We start from the raw sequence: 18,947 nt of genomic DNA, 5'->3' as shown, positions 1-18,947 counted from the left end.
TCCCATTTGCTTATAATAATTTGGTTACATGTTTTCTAAGACGATTCTGGGTTATTTTTTTCAGCATTTTATTAATGTGTATTAATTATATAAAATAATGATTTTCATTATGACATTTTAATATGTGGGTATAATGTACTATGTTCATATTCACCTCTAATGTGCCCCAAAGTGCTATCTTATTTAACTTCTGCTCCATGGAAGGAGGTGCACATTAAATTTACCTTCTTAGATAAGGTATGAAGGCTAGCTCGAAAAGGGAAATGACAACCACAACTCCAAACACTCACTCTATATCATTTTAGGAGGTAACAATTAGGAAACACATGTGGAGGTGATAATCATGAAGTTTCTTTACCATGTCTAGGCCAAAAATTTTAAAGTTAGACTGGAGGCTGAAAAATGTTTTGTTGTTGTTGTTGTTGTTTTATTTCTGTAATTTAAATGATAGAATAGGCATAGTGTCTCTTGCCCAATAAGCATACCTGCACAAGCCTGTAGGAGAAATAGTCCAGGGCTGGCCTGGCTTAGCTCCATCAGAGAATACACAAATTGATAGTAATTTTTAAATGAATGCTTTATTTTGTCACCTTGAAAAAGCCAATTGGTTTCACTTGTGAAACTATCCATAAAAATACACTAGCAAAAAGAATCTGAGACTAGGGCTAGATGGATGGCTCAGTAGTCAATGTGCTTAGCTAGCAAGTGTGAGTACCAGAGCCAGATCCCCAGAACCCACACATACTACTGCATGAGTGGGCAAGCTGGCCTGTAATTCCAACAAAGGAAGGGGGAGACTGAGGATCCATGTTAGAGAGATCTCGATTGGACTGAGAGATGCTGCCTCAATAATTAGGTAGAAGAGCAATTAAGGTTGAATCTTAACATAAAGCTTAGGCCTCCACACCCATGTGTGTGTACACACACACACACACACACACACACACACACACACACGCACGCACGCACGCACGCACGCACGCACGCACGCACGCACGCGCGCGCGCGGAAAAAGAAGAAAAATGCTGAAAATAAGTGTTGAATTAGTATAGTTTTTTTTTTCTGTAAGTTACGAAACTATAAATCTATTAAATGCTTGTCCCTGAATCAGATGTGACAGATAACAGAACTCCAAGTGAGGGTACACCAGTACACCATAGTTTCCATTCCAGAAACCTTAAAAATTATAGCATGATGCCTACCTAAACCTGTAGATCAGCATAATGGTTCCCCTGCCACTCTCCTATACAACAAGCTTTCTCTCATCTTTGAGAGTACCTTGTGTCATTCTGTAATACAGAGTCCTTGTTCTACTCTATGAATCTATGTCCCATCTAAATTCATTCAATAGAAATCACAAGGATTAGTGAGTGGAGAGGCAGCAAGAGTAGTGTGCTGGACCTGAGAGTTCCTTGGGTTTGCATTCTACTTATGCCTATAGAAATCCTCTACTTCTAGAAATGAATTTCCTTCTGAAGCAGAGAGATATGTTCTTCAAATAAATTCAGCTCTTTGAGCTACCTTCTACCCCTCTCTCCAAGTTTCCTCTTAGCCATACAGAATATTTACATTTCTTTTACCTGTCTGTCATATGGCAATATGGTCACAACTGTATACCACCTTGTTCAACTTTGAGTGAGTGTGCTGCCCTTTGATGCTTTTACTTTGAAATATCTGGTCAAAAGGTGATCCCAGTAGTTGATCTATGATCTGATTAATATGGACTGTATTAGGATGATTGTTACCTCTTTTAAAACAAAGGTAAAATTCCTTCATGTATTCTTATAAAACATTCCATATAATGCAAATTCCTACTGGCATTTTATCTTCTAACAAGAACATAAAACAAAAACTGAAAAACAAGGACGTTTTACCTACTGACTTATGTTCAAGCTATGTGTTAGAAATTGTAAAGAAAAATCATAAGGGTTTAGGTTCCAATCTGCAAAAGAGGCCCTGGACACTCTAGGGTAGTAAGAAATACATGGTCTAGAAACCATTATGTAAGTTGTGCATTTTTGCATGGTTCCCAGACTGAAAATATAGTCCCAAACCATTTATTTCATTTGAATTATTTCCCTGAAAAGTTATTTCAAATGTCAGGATAAATTTTATGAGCTTTAATCAGCATCCCTTCTATTTCTCCCATAATCTCCTTTCATTTTAATCCTCTCTTATTCCACCCATTTCTCAGTCTTTTAAGTACAGAATGTTAGCAGTAGCAAAGCACAGGGGATGGATTTTGTTATTAAATTTAAAAAAATACAGAGCACCTGTAGTGATTAATAGTCAATAAAATGTTGTCTAGTAGATAAAATTAATCTAGGCACTGACCCATGCAAAAAAAATCACCTAAAACAAACTTCAATGTTAAAAATGTACTAATCCCCACATGAGTATATATTTAACCCATGATTGCACTAAACAGAGGCAAGTTAAGACTGAATTGGATCACTGTGATTGATTTGCTTATGTGTTAATGTTAATTCAAAAATCTGTAAATCTAAATATGTGGAGAAGCTAGAAGGAAATCAATAATAATTGGAGTGAAGTGTTTTCTCTAATTAATTGCAATGCATTATTAAATTTCATTGTACATAGAGCCGAAAAAAATAGCTGTTTTAGAACTAATACAGAAAGGCATTAAAACAGACATTGAGCTTATTTATTTTCCTTGTTTTGGTATGTGCTTGTATAAATTTGCTAATAATCTCTACTAATAAAATATTTTAAAGAAAATGTAAGTGAACTATGCAATTAAAAAGCCATATGTTAAGACAACACACTTCACTTACCAAAGACTACATGAAATAAACATTGAATCAAAGAGAGTAATTGTTAAAAAGTCTTGTACTAGAATAAGGAGGGATGAGCAAATGGTGAAACCCACAGAAACAGCTGACCTGAACAATGGGGAGCTTTTGGTCTCTAGAATGATAGCTGGGATACCATCATGGAACTTATCCAGACCCCAGGAATGTGACTTTCAGTGAGGAGACCTCCGATATCTATCCCTAGCATAGGTGTGGACTTTGGGAGCCCATTCCATATAGAGGGCTACTCCCTGAGCCAAGACACATGGCAGTGAGCCTAGGCCCTATTCCAAAGGATATGATAGACTCTGATGACCCTCTATGGAAGGCCTCACCCTCCCTGGGGAACAGAAAGGATATGTTATATGTAGGGTTTTAGTTGAAGAGGGTGGTATGGGAGGAGTGGAGGGAGCAGGAACAGGGATTGACATATAAAACAATCTTTTTTCTAATTCAAATAAAAAACATCTGCAAAAAAGAAAAAATAGGTCTAGTACTATTTACTAAAGCTATACCCTGAGTACATCTAGAGTTCCAAAATTGTGACAATTATAGAGTCCACATGATTACTGTTATACACCTTTCATTTTGTCATTCTACATTTATATTTTAATAATTTCAATTATTTCACTGTAAGTGCTTGTAGCACAGATTAACATATGATTTTCTACATATGTCAAAAAGATTGAAGACCAACAAGATAGAAATATTTACTAGAAAAGCCAGATAGGTTCTTTGCTGCTATTCAGAGAACACTCTACATAGGAACACAGCAGTTAAGTTAACTACCACAATATCTCTTGAGGGACAAGATGATGACTTGGGTCAGGTGGAGGCAATAGAAATGATAGGAACTGGAGGTAGTAGATAGAGTATAATGAGGGTTCAAATTGTGGGATTTTGTCCTAAGCACCTAGAGGGTGTAGTTTCCATTAACTAAATTGGGTAGTGCCAGTAGAATGTGTTTTTTAAAAGATAACTAGGAGCCTAATTTTTGGACAGGTGCATTAGGCATGAAAAGCAGAAAATAGTATGTAGTTGAGGAAACAGGTCTGAGACAAGTCAGGACAATTGAGTGTTATTTGCTTTTGTTTTTAAAGTCATGGCATAGGCTGGAATCACTGTAATGAATAAAGACAAAAGAGTGGAAAGCCACAGGGAGGGATCTAGTCCCAGCTCTGATGCATATTATCTCATTCATACTACTTTAGAAAATGAGCAACCCATTCCACAGTTGACAGAATTATGAGGTAGAATCAGGAATACAGTCTTTGCTAAAATTGGACGTTTTCTGTATCTACCTGAAAATGGCTTCCTAATGACTTGATTTTTATTGTTATAGATGAAAGTAAGCTTCATTTTATGTTTGCTAGTGACACACTTGTTTGAGATTACATTTTTTAAGATCATAATTTAATTACAAAATTTCTTCCTTCCCTTTCCTCCATCTAAACCTTACATACCTTTCGATGCTTTCCTTCAAATTCATAGCTTCTTTTTCACTAATTGTTTTTGCATAGATATAGATATAGATACAGATATAGATATAGATATAGATATAGATATAGATATATAGATATAACCTGTTTGGGCCGCATAATGTTACTTGTAAGTATTCAGGGCTGATTGTTTAGCATTGGACCACCAATCGGCATGCTCTTCTCTGTTGAAGACCTCCTCTCTCACTCATAGCTTTCCTCAGCTATTTGTGGTTCTCTGTGTATAGTTGAGACTTTATGGGCTTTTCCCTGCCCAGTTTGGCATGTTCATTGGTGTCGTCATGTTTAGCTCACATCTAGACAGTCATGTTGGTAACCGGAATGCTCCCTCTCTGAGTACTAGGTTTCATAGTACCAGAAGGTGCCATGCAAACTTCCACAGGAGAGAGGCAACCAACAATCCTACACAGCAGTTTTGATGCCTATGAAACACATGTAAAATCAGCATAGAACAATAACCTAAGGATGCATTAGTGACATTGATACCATGGTGGTAGCCAACAGCTCTCTAATCGAACTCAGCAAGAGGAAAACCTTACCTGGTACTGAAAACCCACCTAATACTCAGTGTTAGTGAAATCAGTGCTAGTTACTGGGAAATAATGTACAACCACTACTTTAGTAAACCAACATGGACTTTTTTTTCTTTTTCTTTTTCTTTCTTTCTTTTTTTTTTCCAAGACAGGGTTTCTCTGTGAAAGTCCTGGCTGTGCTGGAACTCACTCTGTAGACCAGGTTGGCCTCAAACTCAGAGATCTGCCTGCCTCTGCCTCCCAAGTGCTGGGATTAAAGGCATGCACCACCACCTCCCAGTATGACAGGTTTCTTTTAATGTGTAGGTAACATTACTATGCCTTTGGTAAACTTAATTGCCAAAGTAGTCTAATATTATTGATTTACAAAAATATTTTACAAATTATAAAACTTATTTTGTATTTTTGCAGTGATCTTCCTTTCTACTCAATTTTTTCAATATTTCCTTAACTTATTTTTTATTAATGTGGAGGGTCTACTCTCTCCTCCCTCCCCCCTCGTGTGTGTGTGTGTGTGTGTGTGTGTGTGTGTGTGTGTGTGTGTGTGTGGTGGGAGGTCCACAGAGGCAAAAGGAAAGTATAAGATCACCCTAGAGCAGTAGTTCTCAGCCTGAGGACTGTGACCACTTTGGGGGTCAAACAATCCTTCCACATGGGCTTGCCTAAGACCATCAAAAACATAGATATTCACATTATGATTCATCACAGTAGCAAAGTTACAGTTATGAAGTAGCAACAAAAATAATTTTATGATTGGGGGTTAGCACAACATGAGGAACTGAATTAAAGGGTCACAGCATTAGGCAGGTTGAGAACTACTGACCTAGAGCTAAAGTTACAGTTGGTTGTGATTTGAAATTATGGAGCTGGGAACTAAACTGGAGTCCTCTGCAAGATCAGTAGTGCACTTAACCTCTGAGCCATCTCTCCAGCTACTTCTTGCCAACATCTTAAAACATTACTATTGTATTTTAATGTTATATACACTATTTGTGAGCTTACTAAATGCCCAGCAGGCCTGGGAGTCTTCTACTCTGTTCTCACATTCTTTACTTAAATTAGGGAAGTGGATGCAAATTTTTGTTTTCTTCTTGTTTGGGTAGCATATGGCATGTAGTCTAAGAAGTGTTTATAAACTCAGTCTCACTGAGGATGTAATTACTGAAATCCCTACACCCCCTCTACAGGCACAGAATTTGGCATGTGTCTTCTTCTCATCACATATACAATTGCCTAGCTAACATGCATCTGATCTGAGTGGGGATTTCCCTAACAGGCTGAAAGGAATCAATAGTCATGGCATGTTTCATACACACACACACACACACACACACACACACACACACACACACACATTCCCTTACATGTCACAATCATTTTTCACACTTCCCCTCAAATCTGGCTCCCACAGTATCTGTGCTGGCTTGAAACTTTCTTGCTACTGTTTGAAATTTCATTTGATCATTTGTACTTTCCCCGTTGTATCAAGATACTTAGAGTAGTTCTCTCTCTCTCTCTCTCTCTCTCTCTCTCTCTCTCTCTCTCTCTCTCTCTTTCACATACACACACACACACACACACGTGTCTGCAAGGGTGAACAGGTTAAAATCATATACCATCTAGAAATGGCAAGGAAGGTATTTCACAATTTTACTGTCAGGTGTTAAATGTAAGTGCTCTACAAAGAACAGTCTTCACTGGTGCTAAAGTAAAATAACTCAGGATTGGCTTTCACTTACTGTATGCCAGCTCTAGTTCCCATCACTTACATTTTATGTGAATCAGATTATATAGCAAAGTGAGGAGACTTTAATTTGCTCTTATTGGTCCTTCTTTGCCCAAGGATAAAATAAGTGAGAAAGTTTAAAAAGAAGAAGTTCCCTTAAAAAGACATGAAATGAGACATGTGGATGACTGGAAAGGGGATAAGTCTCTACTACATGTACGAAAGATCAAGGGAAGATTAAGAATTATAAGTTACTTTATAATGCATTTGATAAAGAAACATTTAATAGGAAGGTATGGCAGAAGATAATATAAATTTTTTCACTTATAACAGGGAAGTTTCATGTTGTTTTTTTCCTTTTTAAAAATATACTGTTTAAATGTCTCTGTGTGTGTGGGTGTGTGTGTGTGCATGCTCATGCTCGTGTGTGTACACATGTGTGTGCAGGTACCCACAGAGGCCAGAAGAGGGCATCTGATCCCTGCAGCAGGAGTTACAGGTGGCTGTGAGCTGCCAAACATAGGTGCTAGTAACATAATTCCAGTCCTCAGCAAGAGCAGCAAGCTCTCTCAACTGCTGAGCCTTCTCTCCAGCCTCCTATAATTTTTAAATGGGTACCAAGTCAAAGAAAAACTAAGAATAAGATCTCATGGGAGAATGATCTGAGGGTTTAACAGAACATTACTAAGTGGTGATGAGAGTGTCATAAGGAAATGGAGTAATGAGCTGTTTTCAGAAACTGAATTTTCTCAATTGAATATTATAACTGGTACTAATTGATTGTTTATGGTTGGGTGCTCCATACCTTCTAAACACTCAATAAATATGATTGGTTGAAATGTCACTTACAGAAGCTGTAGTAACATCTATAAAGCAGTCACACAAGGGAAATGGGAGTGGGGAATGTACATGCATCAAAATATCCTGCTAAGCAGAAGATTACCAACAGTAAAAATAATGACAGCCAACTATACCTTCTCCGTGTCGATGCCTTTTGACATTGACCATGTCGAGACAATATAGTCCATGACTCGTTCACTAAGGCCTTTTGGGACCTGATATAATTTCAGGAAATCTCGAACATTATTCAGCATCTCGTGGTAACGGTTGGTGTTGGCATACATTTGCTGGAAAATTGTGGTGACATTTCCAAAAATAGTTGCATAAAGAAGAGCTGAAATAAAAGAAATGATAAAACATAAAACAGATATCTCAACTGGACAAAAAATTAAATTGACTAAATCAGTAAACAATGTGACAGAAAATATCTTGATTAATTTCCATTAACACATATGAAGCCCCTGACTGGACTGCTTGGCACCTGAGAAGATTTCTAGAAAGGTCTTCACAACAAAAGTTGAGAACTTGGTGAACATGACCATGCCAGACAACATGAAGTTCCATGAAGAGGCTGTGTGTGTTTCATAAAGAGCCAGCTGACACAAAGTTATACATTTGTTAAATTTTCTAATATTTTATTTGCTTATTATTATAATTGTGTGTGTGCCTCTGAGGGATGGGGGGCCATGTGTGTGAGCATGCATGAAGCTATGTGTATAGATGTCAGAGAACAATTTTGTGCCATCACTTCTGTCTTTTTACCTTTCTATTGGCTCTGGGGATGGAACTCAGGTCACAAGACTTTTGTAGCAATATGTAGTAAATAAAAAATTAATAGAGAATAACATTCAAAAATATTACCCACTGAGTCATCTTGCCAGCCCTCAGCATTTCTGGACTTTTTTTCTCCAGCTCTATGTGGCAATATATTATGTATGATTTAATAAAGGCACTGGAGATCAAAATGCAAAGCTATCCACAGCCATAGAGCCAGCAGTGGTGAAACAAACCCTGAATCCCAGCAGCCATGCTAGCTAGTCATAAAGACCAGGTAGTAGTGGAACACACCTTTAATCCCAGGACTCAGGAGACAAAAGCAGACAGGTCTCTGGTAGTTCAAGGCCACACTGAGCTACATGAAATTGATCCCATCTAAAAGAGAAACAGCTCACACAAAGGTGATCTCATCACTTGGGATCACATGCCTTTAATCCCTGCACTAGGGAGTTGGAGACAGGAGTGATATGGCTGGGCGGAGAGATGACTATAAGGCAGGAGGAGACAGGAACTCAAGGGATTGCAATCTGAGACTTAGGGGAGGGACTACAGTCTGCATTGCACTCTGGGGATTTGTGGAGACAGGATCACCCATTTCAGTCTGAGGTAGAGGTAAGAGCTAGTGGCCTGGATGCTTTGTTTTTCTGATCATCAGCTTAAACCCCAATATCTCTCACTGAGTTTTTATTATTCATGTTACAGCCCCACCCTCCCAAAGGAAGCCTAATCAAGTCAGAATTTTCCAGGGATTAATGATCTCACTTAGAAAGGCATGCCCCTCTCACAGTTTACTCCTTCCAGCTTTTGGAATACTTCTTTGGTTATAAATATGTTTAACAGAACATCAGAAATACAGAGGCGGAGACAGATTAAAGTGCTCTGCTTTTAGAACTTGGTGTAAAGCAGGGATGACACTAAAAGTTGAAATAAAACTGTCAGATTGCTTGGAGTCATTAAGCTCGTGTCAGTAGAAAAATAAGTAGAAATGTTTTGAGCCCATCATTTTAAGACCAAAGACAGTTTGTGACCATTGTGATTTTTCTGCATGGAAATGAGGGCTGCCTAGGTCTGAACCTAGAGTGTACAAGCTCCCTTCTCTTTGGATCCACTCAGTCTGCTAAGAAAGACCTGCTGTGAGGAAACTTGGTGAAAATCATTTAGTTCAAACCCCAACTGTAATAGACCCTCCGTCTTATCCTACACCACCTCCTCCCTGTCACTTTGTTTCTTTTATTATCAGGAAGCACTTGGGAGAGGGGGATGGCACAGTACTCTGACTTTAGTTAAAAACCATGTAGCAACCGCAGGAATTCACAACTATGTGTGATCAGCAGAGATCAAGACCTGCCATCTTCCAAGCATTTGGAAAAAAAAAAATCACTCCTTGAGAGAAAACATGAGCTATTTCCCTTTGCAGCTTCACCAGCCAAATCCTGTTGGGTACAAAAAAATGAAAAATTCAGTTAAAGCAACTTAGGATCCTGTCTATACTTGGGGAAAAATTATTTACTGTTCTCTGAAAGCAGGTGTTCTCTTCTGAATGTAACACATTGTAATTCCACAACAAAAACTATTATTTTATAAACATTTCTATAGCTTTTACGTCTTCTGTTGTCATTCAGAGATTTATATACCAGAGCAGGACAATTGTTTTAAATAGGTAGTATTTAATTAAAGTTTGGTAGAAAAATAGTGTTTGCATTTCTAAACTGGGTCTTTAAAACTTTGAATAATCTTATTTAAAATCATCCCCCCCAAATGAAAGTAATCATAGACATGACATTTCCATTACATCACTGTTGCTCTTAGCATAAACAGCAACAATATGAGCAAATTAATAGATAATAACATTCAAAAATATGCAAGTATATGTTTTCAGAAAAGAAACAAGCAGAGTGAATCCTTTAAATAGTGAATAATTACACACTGATAATACAGTGCATTAATTGTGTTCTGTAATAGTTCCAAGATTTTATAAATTGTCAGTCAGTATCGTAGGACTACCTATTACTTAGGTTTAATTAGACTGACTCCCTAATATGCTTGCAATAGTCTGCATTTGCCAAACATCTTGTTGCTGCCTTCCCGCACAGAAGCAGAGCAAAGTGACAGCGAATGATGTCTCCCACAGAAGCATGAAGTTGAACAGCTTTTCACACTTTTTCAAGAGCAGAGGAAAGCAAGAGAGAGACCATTGTAATGGGTTTTAGCATAGCAAGAAAGGAAGCATGGAAAAATGCAGAAACAATGCTCCCAGGCTATCCCCCTAACTTCAGGCTGTACACTGAAATACTTCTTCCAATCAGGGGAGGAAACAATTAAGTTAGGAATTAGATTTTTAACCTAATACTAAGTGTGCCACTGTAAAACCTAGTACTTCCTTCAGAAAATCGGGCTGCAGCCCTATCTGGTGTCATGCTAGCATGGCAATGAACTATCCCAACTGAGCACAGTATGGAGGAATGTTATGACTATTGAAAAGGGCAGAGGGGGGAAAAGCACAAGACTGCAGGGGAATTCTACATAATTGGTAAAACCCAACACAGTGCCTATCAGATCTCAAGTTTCTACACCAAGGCCAACACCCCACAGGCAGGACTTCTGTACCTATCCTGCTGCCAGACAGAGACCCGATGCCCCCATGGAACACATTTGTATTCTAGACATTACCTCTGGGTAGCTTCAGGAGTTGCAAGGTATAATACACCACCAGCATACTGCAGTAGCATGGGCTGTGACTCTAGACTGCATTGACCTGAGCTCAGAAGAGTTTGGACTTCGGATGCAATAGTATGGAAGTATTGATGGCTCATGGGAGCTTATGAATAGTTCTCCACCATGAGGTCCAGGAAGAGACAGAATAATCCTGGGGCTCCAAAGCACACATCAGTAACTGTACCTGAGGTATGTGGACTCATCTCAACCCTAGAGGGAGCTACAGAAACAGCTGGCCAACATGCTAACCAGGGATTTATAAGAAACAGGGACCTCAAGCACCTCATAATATTGAAACAGTGGCAGTGCTCCAGCGTGGACTTGTGGCAGACCTGAACTTAAGTTCTCATGCACTGATGAAGTAGCTGTAGCCACAAAGCTTAGAATTCCTGGGACAGGCAAACATGAAGCTGCATCATCAACTAGCAATAATGGACAAAATGAAGTGCTAATAATTGACCATAAAGTAATCAATATATACACAGCCAGGGAAATTTTAAAAGCCTTTAAGGAAACTGAACAAACTTCAAAGAAACATAGAGAAAAAAACCTCAGTATTTTATCAGAGAAACCTAAGAGGACTGTAGGGGCTTAAACACTAACATCAGTAGACCTTGAACTGAAAGTGCACATACTATAAATGGATCAATAGTTTTAATAGAATAAATAATTAGCAGGCTGTCAAAGGACTATCAAAGGAGAGTAAAGAAGAAAGAATGAAGAGCAAGGAAAGTTCACAGCAACTTTGGGATCCCATTAGAAGAGTAGACACTTGGGGTCTGCAGATTGATACAGAGAGAAGCAGCGCACTCAAAGAGATAATAACAGAAAACTGCCTGGCCCTAAACTGAAAAGAAACTAAAATACAAGATCATGAGGTCAATCATAACTGGTTCCAAGGCTCATCATGATTGGTTCAATTCAATGAAATATATCCCAAATCATAACATAACTCTCAGAGGTTAAATTCAAAGAGAAGGTTATTGAGAAAACAGGAGAGTAGCACACACACATGCATACACATGTATAGACATAAGTCAAATACACACAAGTACACCCACATGAACAAACACATACACACATACATATACACATACACACATACATACATACATACATACATACATACATACATACACATGTTCCAATTACCTGTGCTCAGCATAAACCCTATAGGCCAGACTAGAGTAATAGGATGAGACCGTCAAATCTAAAGGGAAAGAAACTATCAACCAACAATACCATACCCAGTGAGGCTGTGGTTCAGATATAAAGATATCCTCAGACAAACAGAAGTTGGAATATTATCAACACCTAACATGCCCTCACCAAAAAAATAAATAAGTAAAAATAAAAAAAATCATCAAGTTCTTTAAATAGATAGAAAAGCTGCTAAACAGCAAGGAAGTACTGGATGTTTAAAATAATTAAGAGGAACTATATAAATTCAGGATGCCTCAACACGTGGTAAACATGGTGCATAGGCCATACATGTCTAGCATACAAACAAAAAGGAGAAGAATCAAAATTAATAACTACATTTAGTTTGTTGAAATAGGCAATATAGGAAGATGTATAACAGGACATCAAGACTCACAATATAGGGATGGATGAATTTACATATAGTGTTTTTCTTCCTTCTCCCCCTTATCCTCTTGTTACTTGGCCCATTTTATGATCAGTGTTTAATGCACTCACATTTCAAAATGCCTTACTTTAATCCAATAATGTTTTTCTTAAGTTCCACTGTAACCACAATGGAAAAACCTGTAACAAATATACCAATAATAATAATCAAGGAATCAAAACAGACTGTTAGTAAAAAAAAATCACCCAAGCACTGTAGAGAAGTCTAAGAGACAGGGAGAAAGAAATGAGAAAAACTATGAACCAACAGAAAACAGCAGAGGCAAGATATTCTCTAATAATTATATGAAATATAAATAAATTACATTCCCTGAGAAACATATGTGAAGGGACTGAACAGATGCCAAGCAATAAACAACTGTTGGCCGCTCGCCACAAATGACCATGTACTTCAGCCTTTCTAATTCACCAAGCATCTTTCATTTCTACAGTAATCTCTTCATTTCACTCAGGTCTCTGCTTAAAGCTCCATTCTACACCAGCTAGATGTTCTCTTCCTCTAGCATTCTTCAGATCCCTGACAAAACACAATTATCTCTGCTTCCACTTGTATTTGTGTTTTCATCTGTTAATTGTTCATCTTCCACTCTAAGGAGACAAATTCTATTAGTGTGTGGGGACTTTTCTTCTATGCTCACTTCTGTATTTCCCCCAAAGAACATGCAGTTCTACTGAATCCCCAGAGACCTGGGAGCAGCCCAAACCAACCAGCTACTTCCGCTGAAACCTTGGCCCCACACCTGTCAGGAGAGGTAAGCAAGAGGCCTTCTCCCGCTCCCCCTTCTCCCCTTGTTGGAAGGGGCATATAGCCATGTCCAGTCCTCTGAACCCCCAAAGATCTGGGGGCAGTCCAATCCATCTAGCATCTGCCATCATCAGAGCCTTGACCCACACCCATCAGGAGAAGCCCCACCTGCACCCACCGGAAGAAGAGATGGGAAGACAACACATAATAATGCATTCAACAATATAAAACATAATATGACACCACCAGAGTCTAGGAGTTCTACACCAGCAAGACCTGAACATCCCAAGACAGATGAAGTAAAAAAAGAGCAAGATGAGCGATATCATATTAGAGGGAGCCATTATAGGTTGGAGGAGAGATCTGGCACTAGGGAGATTTCCAGAGACCTACAAGGATGACACGAACTGACAATCCAGGCAATGGTGAAGAGGATAACCTAAACACCCTTCCCCTAAAATGAGTTTGATGACTACTTTTTATGCCATCCTAGAGCCCTCATCCAGTGGCTGATGGAAGCAGAGGTAGACATCCACAGATATACACTGAACTGAACTCTGGAATTTAGTTGCAGAGAGGGAAGAATGAAGATTGAAGGAGTCGGTACCAGCCTGGTGAAACCCACAGAAACAGCTGGCCTGAACAAGGGGGAACACATCGACCCCAGATGCTGTCTAGGAGGCCAGTACAGGACTGATCCAGACCCCTGAACATGGATGTCAATGAGGAGGCCTCTGCACTCTAGGGGGTCCCTGGTAGTGGATTAGTATTTTTCCCTGGTATAAGAAGGGACTTTGAGAGCCCATCCCATGTGAAGGGATGCACTGCCCTGGACACATGGGGAAGGGCCTAGGCCCAAGCCCAGGATGATGTGGTGGACTTTGTGGAGCCCCTGTTGAGGGCCCTACCCTGCCTGGGGAGTGGAGGGTGGATGGAGTGGGGGGGGTAGGTCAGGGTGGGGTAAGAGGGGTGAGGGGGAGGGGAGGGAGAGGGAGAAGGGATTGGCATGTGAAACAAGCTTGTTCCTAATTTGAACTAATAAAAAAGAAAAACACTTTATGAAGATGATAGAGGCCCTTAAAGAGGAAATGAGAAAATCCCTTAAAGAAATATAAGAAAAGACAAACAAAAAATGGAAGAAATGGAGGAAAAGACAAAAAAAATGTAAGAAATCCACAAATATCTTAAAGAAAGCAAGGAAACCAAGAAAAAATAAACAGGTGATGGAAACAATTCAAACAGTTCAAGACTTGAAAACTGAAATAGAGGCAATAAAGAAAACACAAACAGGGAGTGTTAGAAATAGAAAAGCTGGGTAAATGATCAGGAACTACAGATGCAAGCATAACCAACAAAATACATCAGATGGAAGAGAGAATCTCAGGTGTTGAAGAAACACTAGAGGAAATAGATACATTGGTCAAAAAAATGTAAAGTCCTACAAATCCTTAATACAAAATATTCAGGAAATATAGGATGCTGTGAAAAGACCAAACCTAAGAATAATAGGTATAGAAGAAGGTGAAGAAGCCCAGATCAAAGACTTAAAAAACATATTCAACAAAATTATAGAAGAAAACTTTCCCAACTGAAAGAAGGACATGCCAACAAAAGTACAAGAAGCTTACAGAACACCAAATTGACTGGACCAAAAATGTCCCCTCACCACATAATAATCAAAACACCAAACATACAGAATAATGAAAGAATATTAAGATCTACAAAGGAAAAGGTCAAGTAACATATAAAGGCAGACATATCAGAATTACACCTGACTTCTCAAGGGAAACACAGAAATCCAGAAGGTCCTGGATGGATGTTCCACAAACACTAAGAGACCACAGAACCCAGCCCAGACAACTATACCGAGAGAAGTTTTCAATCACTATAGATGGTAGAAAAAACAAGATATTCCATAACAAACCAGATGTAAACAATACATATCCTCATATCCAGCCATACAGAAAGTTCTGGAAGGAAAACTCCAATCCAAGGAAGTTAGCTCAGAAAAACATAGGCAATAGATAATTCCACATTACCAAAAGCCAAAAAGGGAAATATACACACAATACTAACAACAATAACAATTCTAAAACTAACAAGAACAAAAAATCAATGGTCTTAATTTGTCTATAAAAAGACACAGGCTAACAGAAAGATAGGAATACAGAATTCATCCTCTGCTGCATACAAGAAACACACCTCAACTTCAAAGACAGATGCTACCTCAGAGTAAAGGGTTGGGAAAAGATTTTCCAATCAAATGGACCTAAGAAACAAGCTGGTGTAGCTATCCTAATATCTAACAAATTAGACTTCAAACTAAAATTAATAAAGGGAGGAAGGTCGTTTCATATTTGTCACAGGAAAAAAACATCAAGATGAAGTCTCAATTCTGAACATCTATGCCCCAAATACAAAGGCACCATCATTTGTAAAAGAAACATTACTAAAACTCAAATCACATATAAAAACCTACATACTTATAATGGTAGACTTCAAAACCCCAATCTCACCACTAGACAGAACTACCAGACAGAAACTTAACAAAGAAATAAAGAAACTAACAGAAGTTATGACTCATTTGGGTTTAACAGACATCTATTGAACATTCCATCCAAATACAACAGAATATACCTTCTTCTCAGCACCACATGGAACCTTCTCTAAAACTGATCACACACTCAGCAACAAAGTAAACCTCAACAGATACAAAATATTGGAATAACCCTCTGTATCTTATCTGATCACCATGGTTTAAAGTTAGAATTCAACAACACAAATTGCAGAAAACCTACAAACTCATGGAAATTGAACAATGCTCAATTGTATCACTCCTGGGTCAAGGAAGAAATAAAGAAAGAAATTAAAGACTTCCTAGAATTCAATGAAAATGAAGGCACAACATACTCAAACTTATGGAACACACTGAAAGCAGTGATAAGAGGAAAGTTCATAGCACTAACTGCCCACATGAGGAAACTGGAGAACAGCATACCAAAAAGCTCTACATCAAAAAGAAGCAAACTCACCTGGGAGTAGATCCCGGGAAATAATCAAATTGAGGGCTGAAATCAATGAAGTAGAAACAAAGAAAGCAATACAAAAAAATCAATGAAACAAAGAGTTGGTTTTTCCAGAAATTTTACAACAGAGACAAACATTTATCCAAACTAACCAAAAGGCAGAGAGAATACACAAATTAACAAAATCAGAAATTAAAAGGGGGACATAACAACAGACACTGAAGAAATTCAGAGAATCTTCAGGTAATACTTTGAAAACCTGTACTCTACAAAATTCGAAAATCGAAAGAAAATGGACAATTTTCTGGGTAGGTATAACTTACCAAAATTAAATCAAGAACAAATAAGCAATTTGAATAGAATAGATCTATAACCTCTAATGAAATAGAAGCAGTCATCAAAAGTCTCCCAACCAAAAAAAAAAAAAAAAAAAAAAAAAAAAAAAAAAAAAAAAAAAAAAAAGGCCCAGGACCAGATGGTTTCAGTGCAGAAGTCTACTGGAAATTCAAAAAATTCAAAGAAGATCTAATACCAATACTCCTCAAATTGTTCCACACAATAGAATCAGAAGGGTCATTGCCAAACTCTTTTTAAGAGGCTACAATTACCTTGGTACCAAAAGCACACAAAAACACAACTAAGAAAGAGAACTACAGACCAATCTCCCTAGCGAAAATACTCAATAAAATACTGGCAAATTGAATCCAAGAACGCATCAGAAAAATCATCCACACGATCAAGTAGGCTTAATCCCAGGGATGCAGGGATGGTCCAACATACTAAAATTCATCAATGCAATCCAGCATATAAACAATCTGAAAAAGAAAAACTACATGATCATCTCACTAGATGCTGAAAAAGCCTTTGACAAAATTCAACACCCCTTCATGATAAAGGTCCTGGAGAGATCAGGGATAACAGGAACATACATAAACATAATAAAGGCAATATACAGCAAGCCAACAGCCAGCATCAAACTAAATGGGGAGAAACTCAATGTGATTTCTCTAAAATTATGAATAAAACAAGACTGGCCACACTTTCCATATCTCTTCAATATTGTACTTAAAGTTCTAGCTTGAAGCAAGAAGACAACAAAAGGAGATCAAGGGGAATGCAAACTGGAAAGAAAGAAGTCAAGCTTTCACTATTTGCAGATGATATGATAGCTTACATAAGTGACCTGAAAAACTCTACCAGGGAACTCCTACAGCTGATAAACACCTTTAGCAAAGTGACAGGATACACTCAAAAAAACAGTAGCCCGGAATGAGTCTACAACAAGATCTAGCAATTCCACTCCTAGGCATATACCCAAAAGAAGTACATTCATATAACAAGGACATCTGTTCAACCATGTTCATAGCAGCATTATTTGTAATAGCCAGAAACTGGAAGCAGCCCAGATGCCCCTCAACCGAAGAATGGATAGAGAAAATGTGGCACAATTACACAATGGAGTAATACTCAGATGAAAAAAAACAATGGAATCTTGAAATTTGCAGGAAAATGGATGGAACTCAAAGAAACCATTCTGAGCTAGGTAACCCAATCACAAAAAGACAAACATGATATGTACTCACTCATATGTGGACCTGCTTTATGATACATAGTAGTGACCATGCTTTATCAGAGCTGTTTTTAATGATGTTGCTTAGAATGGTTTCCTTCCAGATGATGATTGAGAAGCTAATTTAAAAAAAATGGTGCCAGGTAGCACAAGAGTAACAGAACTGTGCTGTTTTCTGGGATTTTGTTTTTTACTTTTGTTGTTGTTGTTGTTGTTTTTAAATGGAGTATCCTGGATGTCTCTACAATTTTGTTCAAATGACTGCAGAACCTGGAAAAGTTGTTGCTGCTAATGCATAACATATTGCTATTATTGGTCTTTATATATATTCAAATTTTGTATATATATATATATATATATATATATATATAATTTGATTTTTTGGAAACTTTAGCTGTGCTGTCAACTTTGGAAAAAAGTATCCCATTTTACTGTGTTGAGTTGGAATAGTACAGAAATTAACAGCCATATTGGTCTAGAAATGTTGAACTTAATTTTTTTCCATTTGTACAAGGGTAACACACTGTATTAAATATGTAAGATCTTATCTACCGTGGGTTTGATAAAAAAAAAACTATTAAAGCATTCTCTAAATAAAAAAAAGAAAAAACAGTAGCCCTATCATATACAGATGATAAATAGGCTGAGAAAGAAATCAGAGAAACATCAACCTTTAAAATAGTTACAAACAACATAAAATACCTTGGGGTAATGCTAATCAAACAAGGGAAAGAACTGTATAATGAGAATTTTGAGTCTTTAAAGAAAAAAATTAAAGAAGGTATCAGAAAATGGAAAGATTTCCCATGCTCTTGGATAGGTAGGATCAACATAGTAAAAATGGCAATCTTACCAAAAACAATCTACAGATTCAATGCAATCCCCATCAAAATTCACAATTCTTCACAGACCTTGAAAGAACAATACTCAACTTTATATGGAAAAACAAAAAAACCCAGGATAGCCAAAAAAAAAAAAACCCTGTACAATAGAAAAATTTCTGGAGGCATCACCATTCCTGACTTCAAGCTCTACTAGAGAGCTATAGTAATGAAA

General features: G+C 37.8%; 1 protein-coding gene across 1 annotated transcript in view; it reads right to left on the bottom strand.

The window, feature by feature from the left end:
- Kcnh5 (potassium voltage-gated channel subfamily H member 5) overlaps positions 1-18,947 on the bottom strand; it is a 292,983-nt gene that overhangs the window by 105,493 nt on the left and 168,543 nt on the right. The window contains exon 8 of the mRNA XM_027418254.2: positions 7,546-7,745. Within this exon, the coding sequence (XP_027274055.1) occupies positions 7,546-7,745 (200 nt within the window). The remainder of the gene's footprint in view (positions 1-7,545; positions 7,746-18,947) is intronic.

The sequence above is a fragment of the Cricetulus griseus genome, chromosome 5 (assembly GCF_003668045.3).
Source record: "Cricetulus griseus strain 17A/GY chromosome 5, alternate assembly CriGri-PICRH-1.0, whole genome shotgun sequence".
In the NCBI taxonomy this organism is placed as follows: domain Eukaryota; kingdom Metazoa; phylum Chordata; class Mammalia; order Rodentia; family Cricetidae; genus Cricetulus; species Cricetulus griseus.
This window is presented reverse-complemented; position numbering and strand designations above follow the sequence as displayed.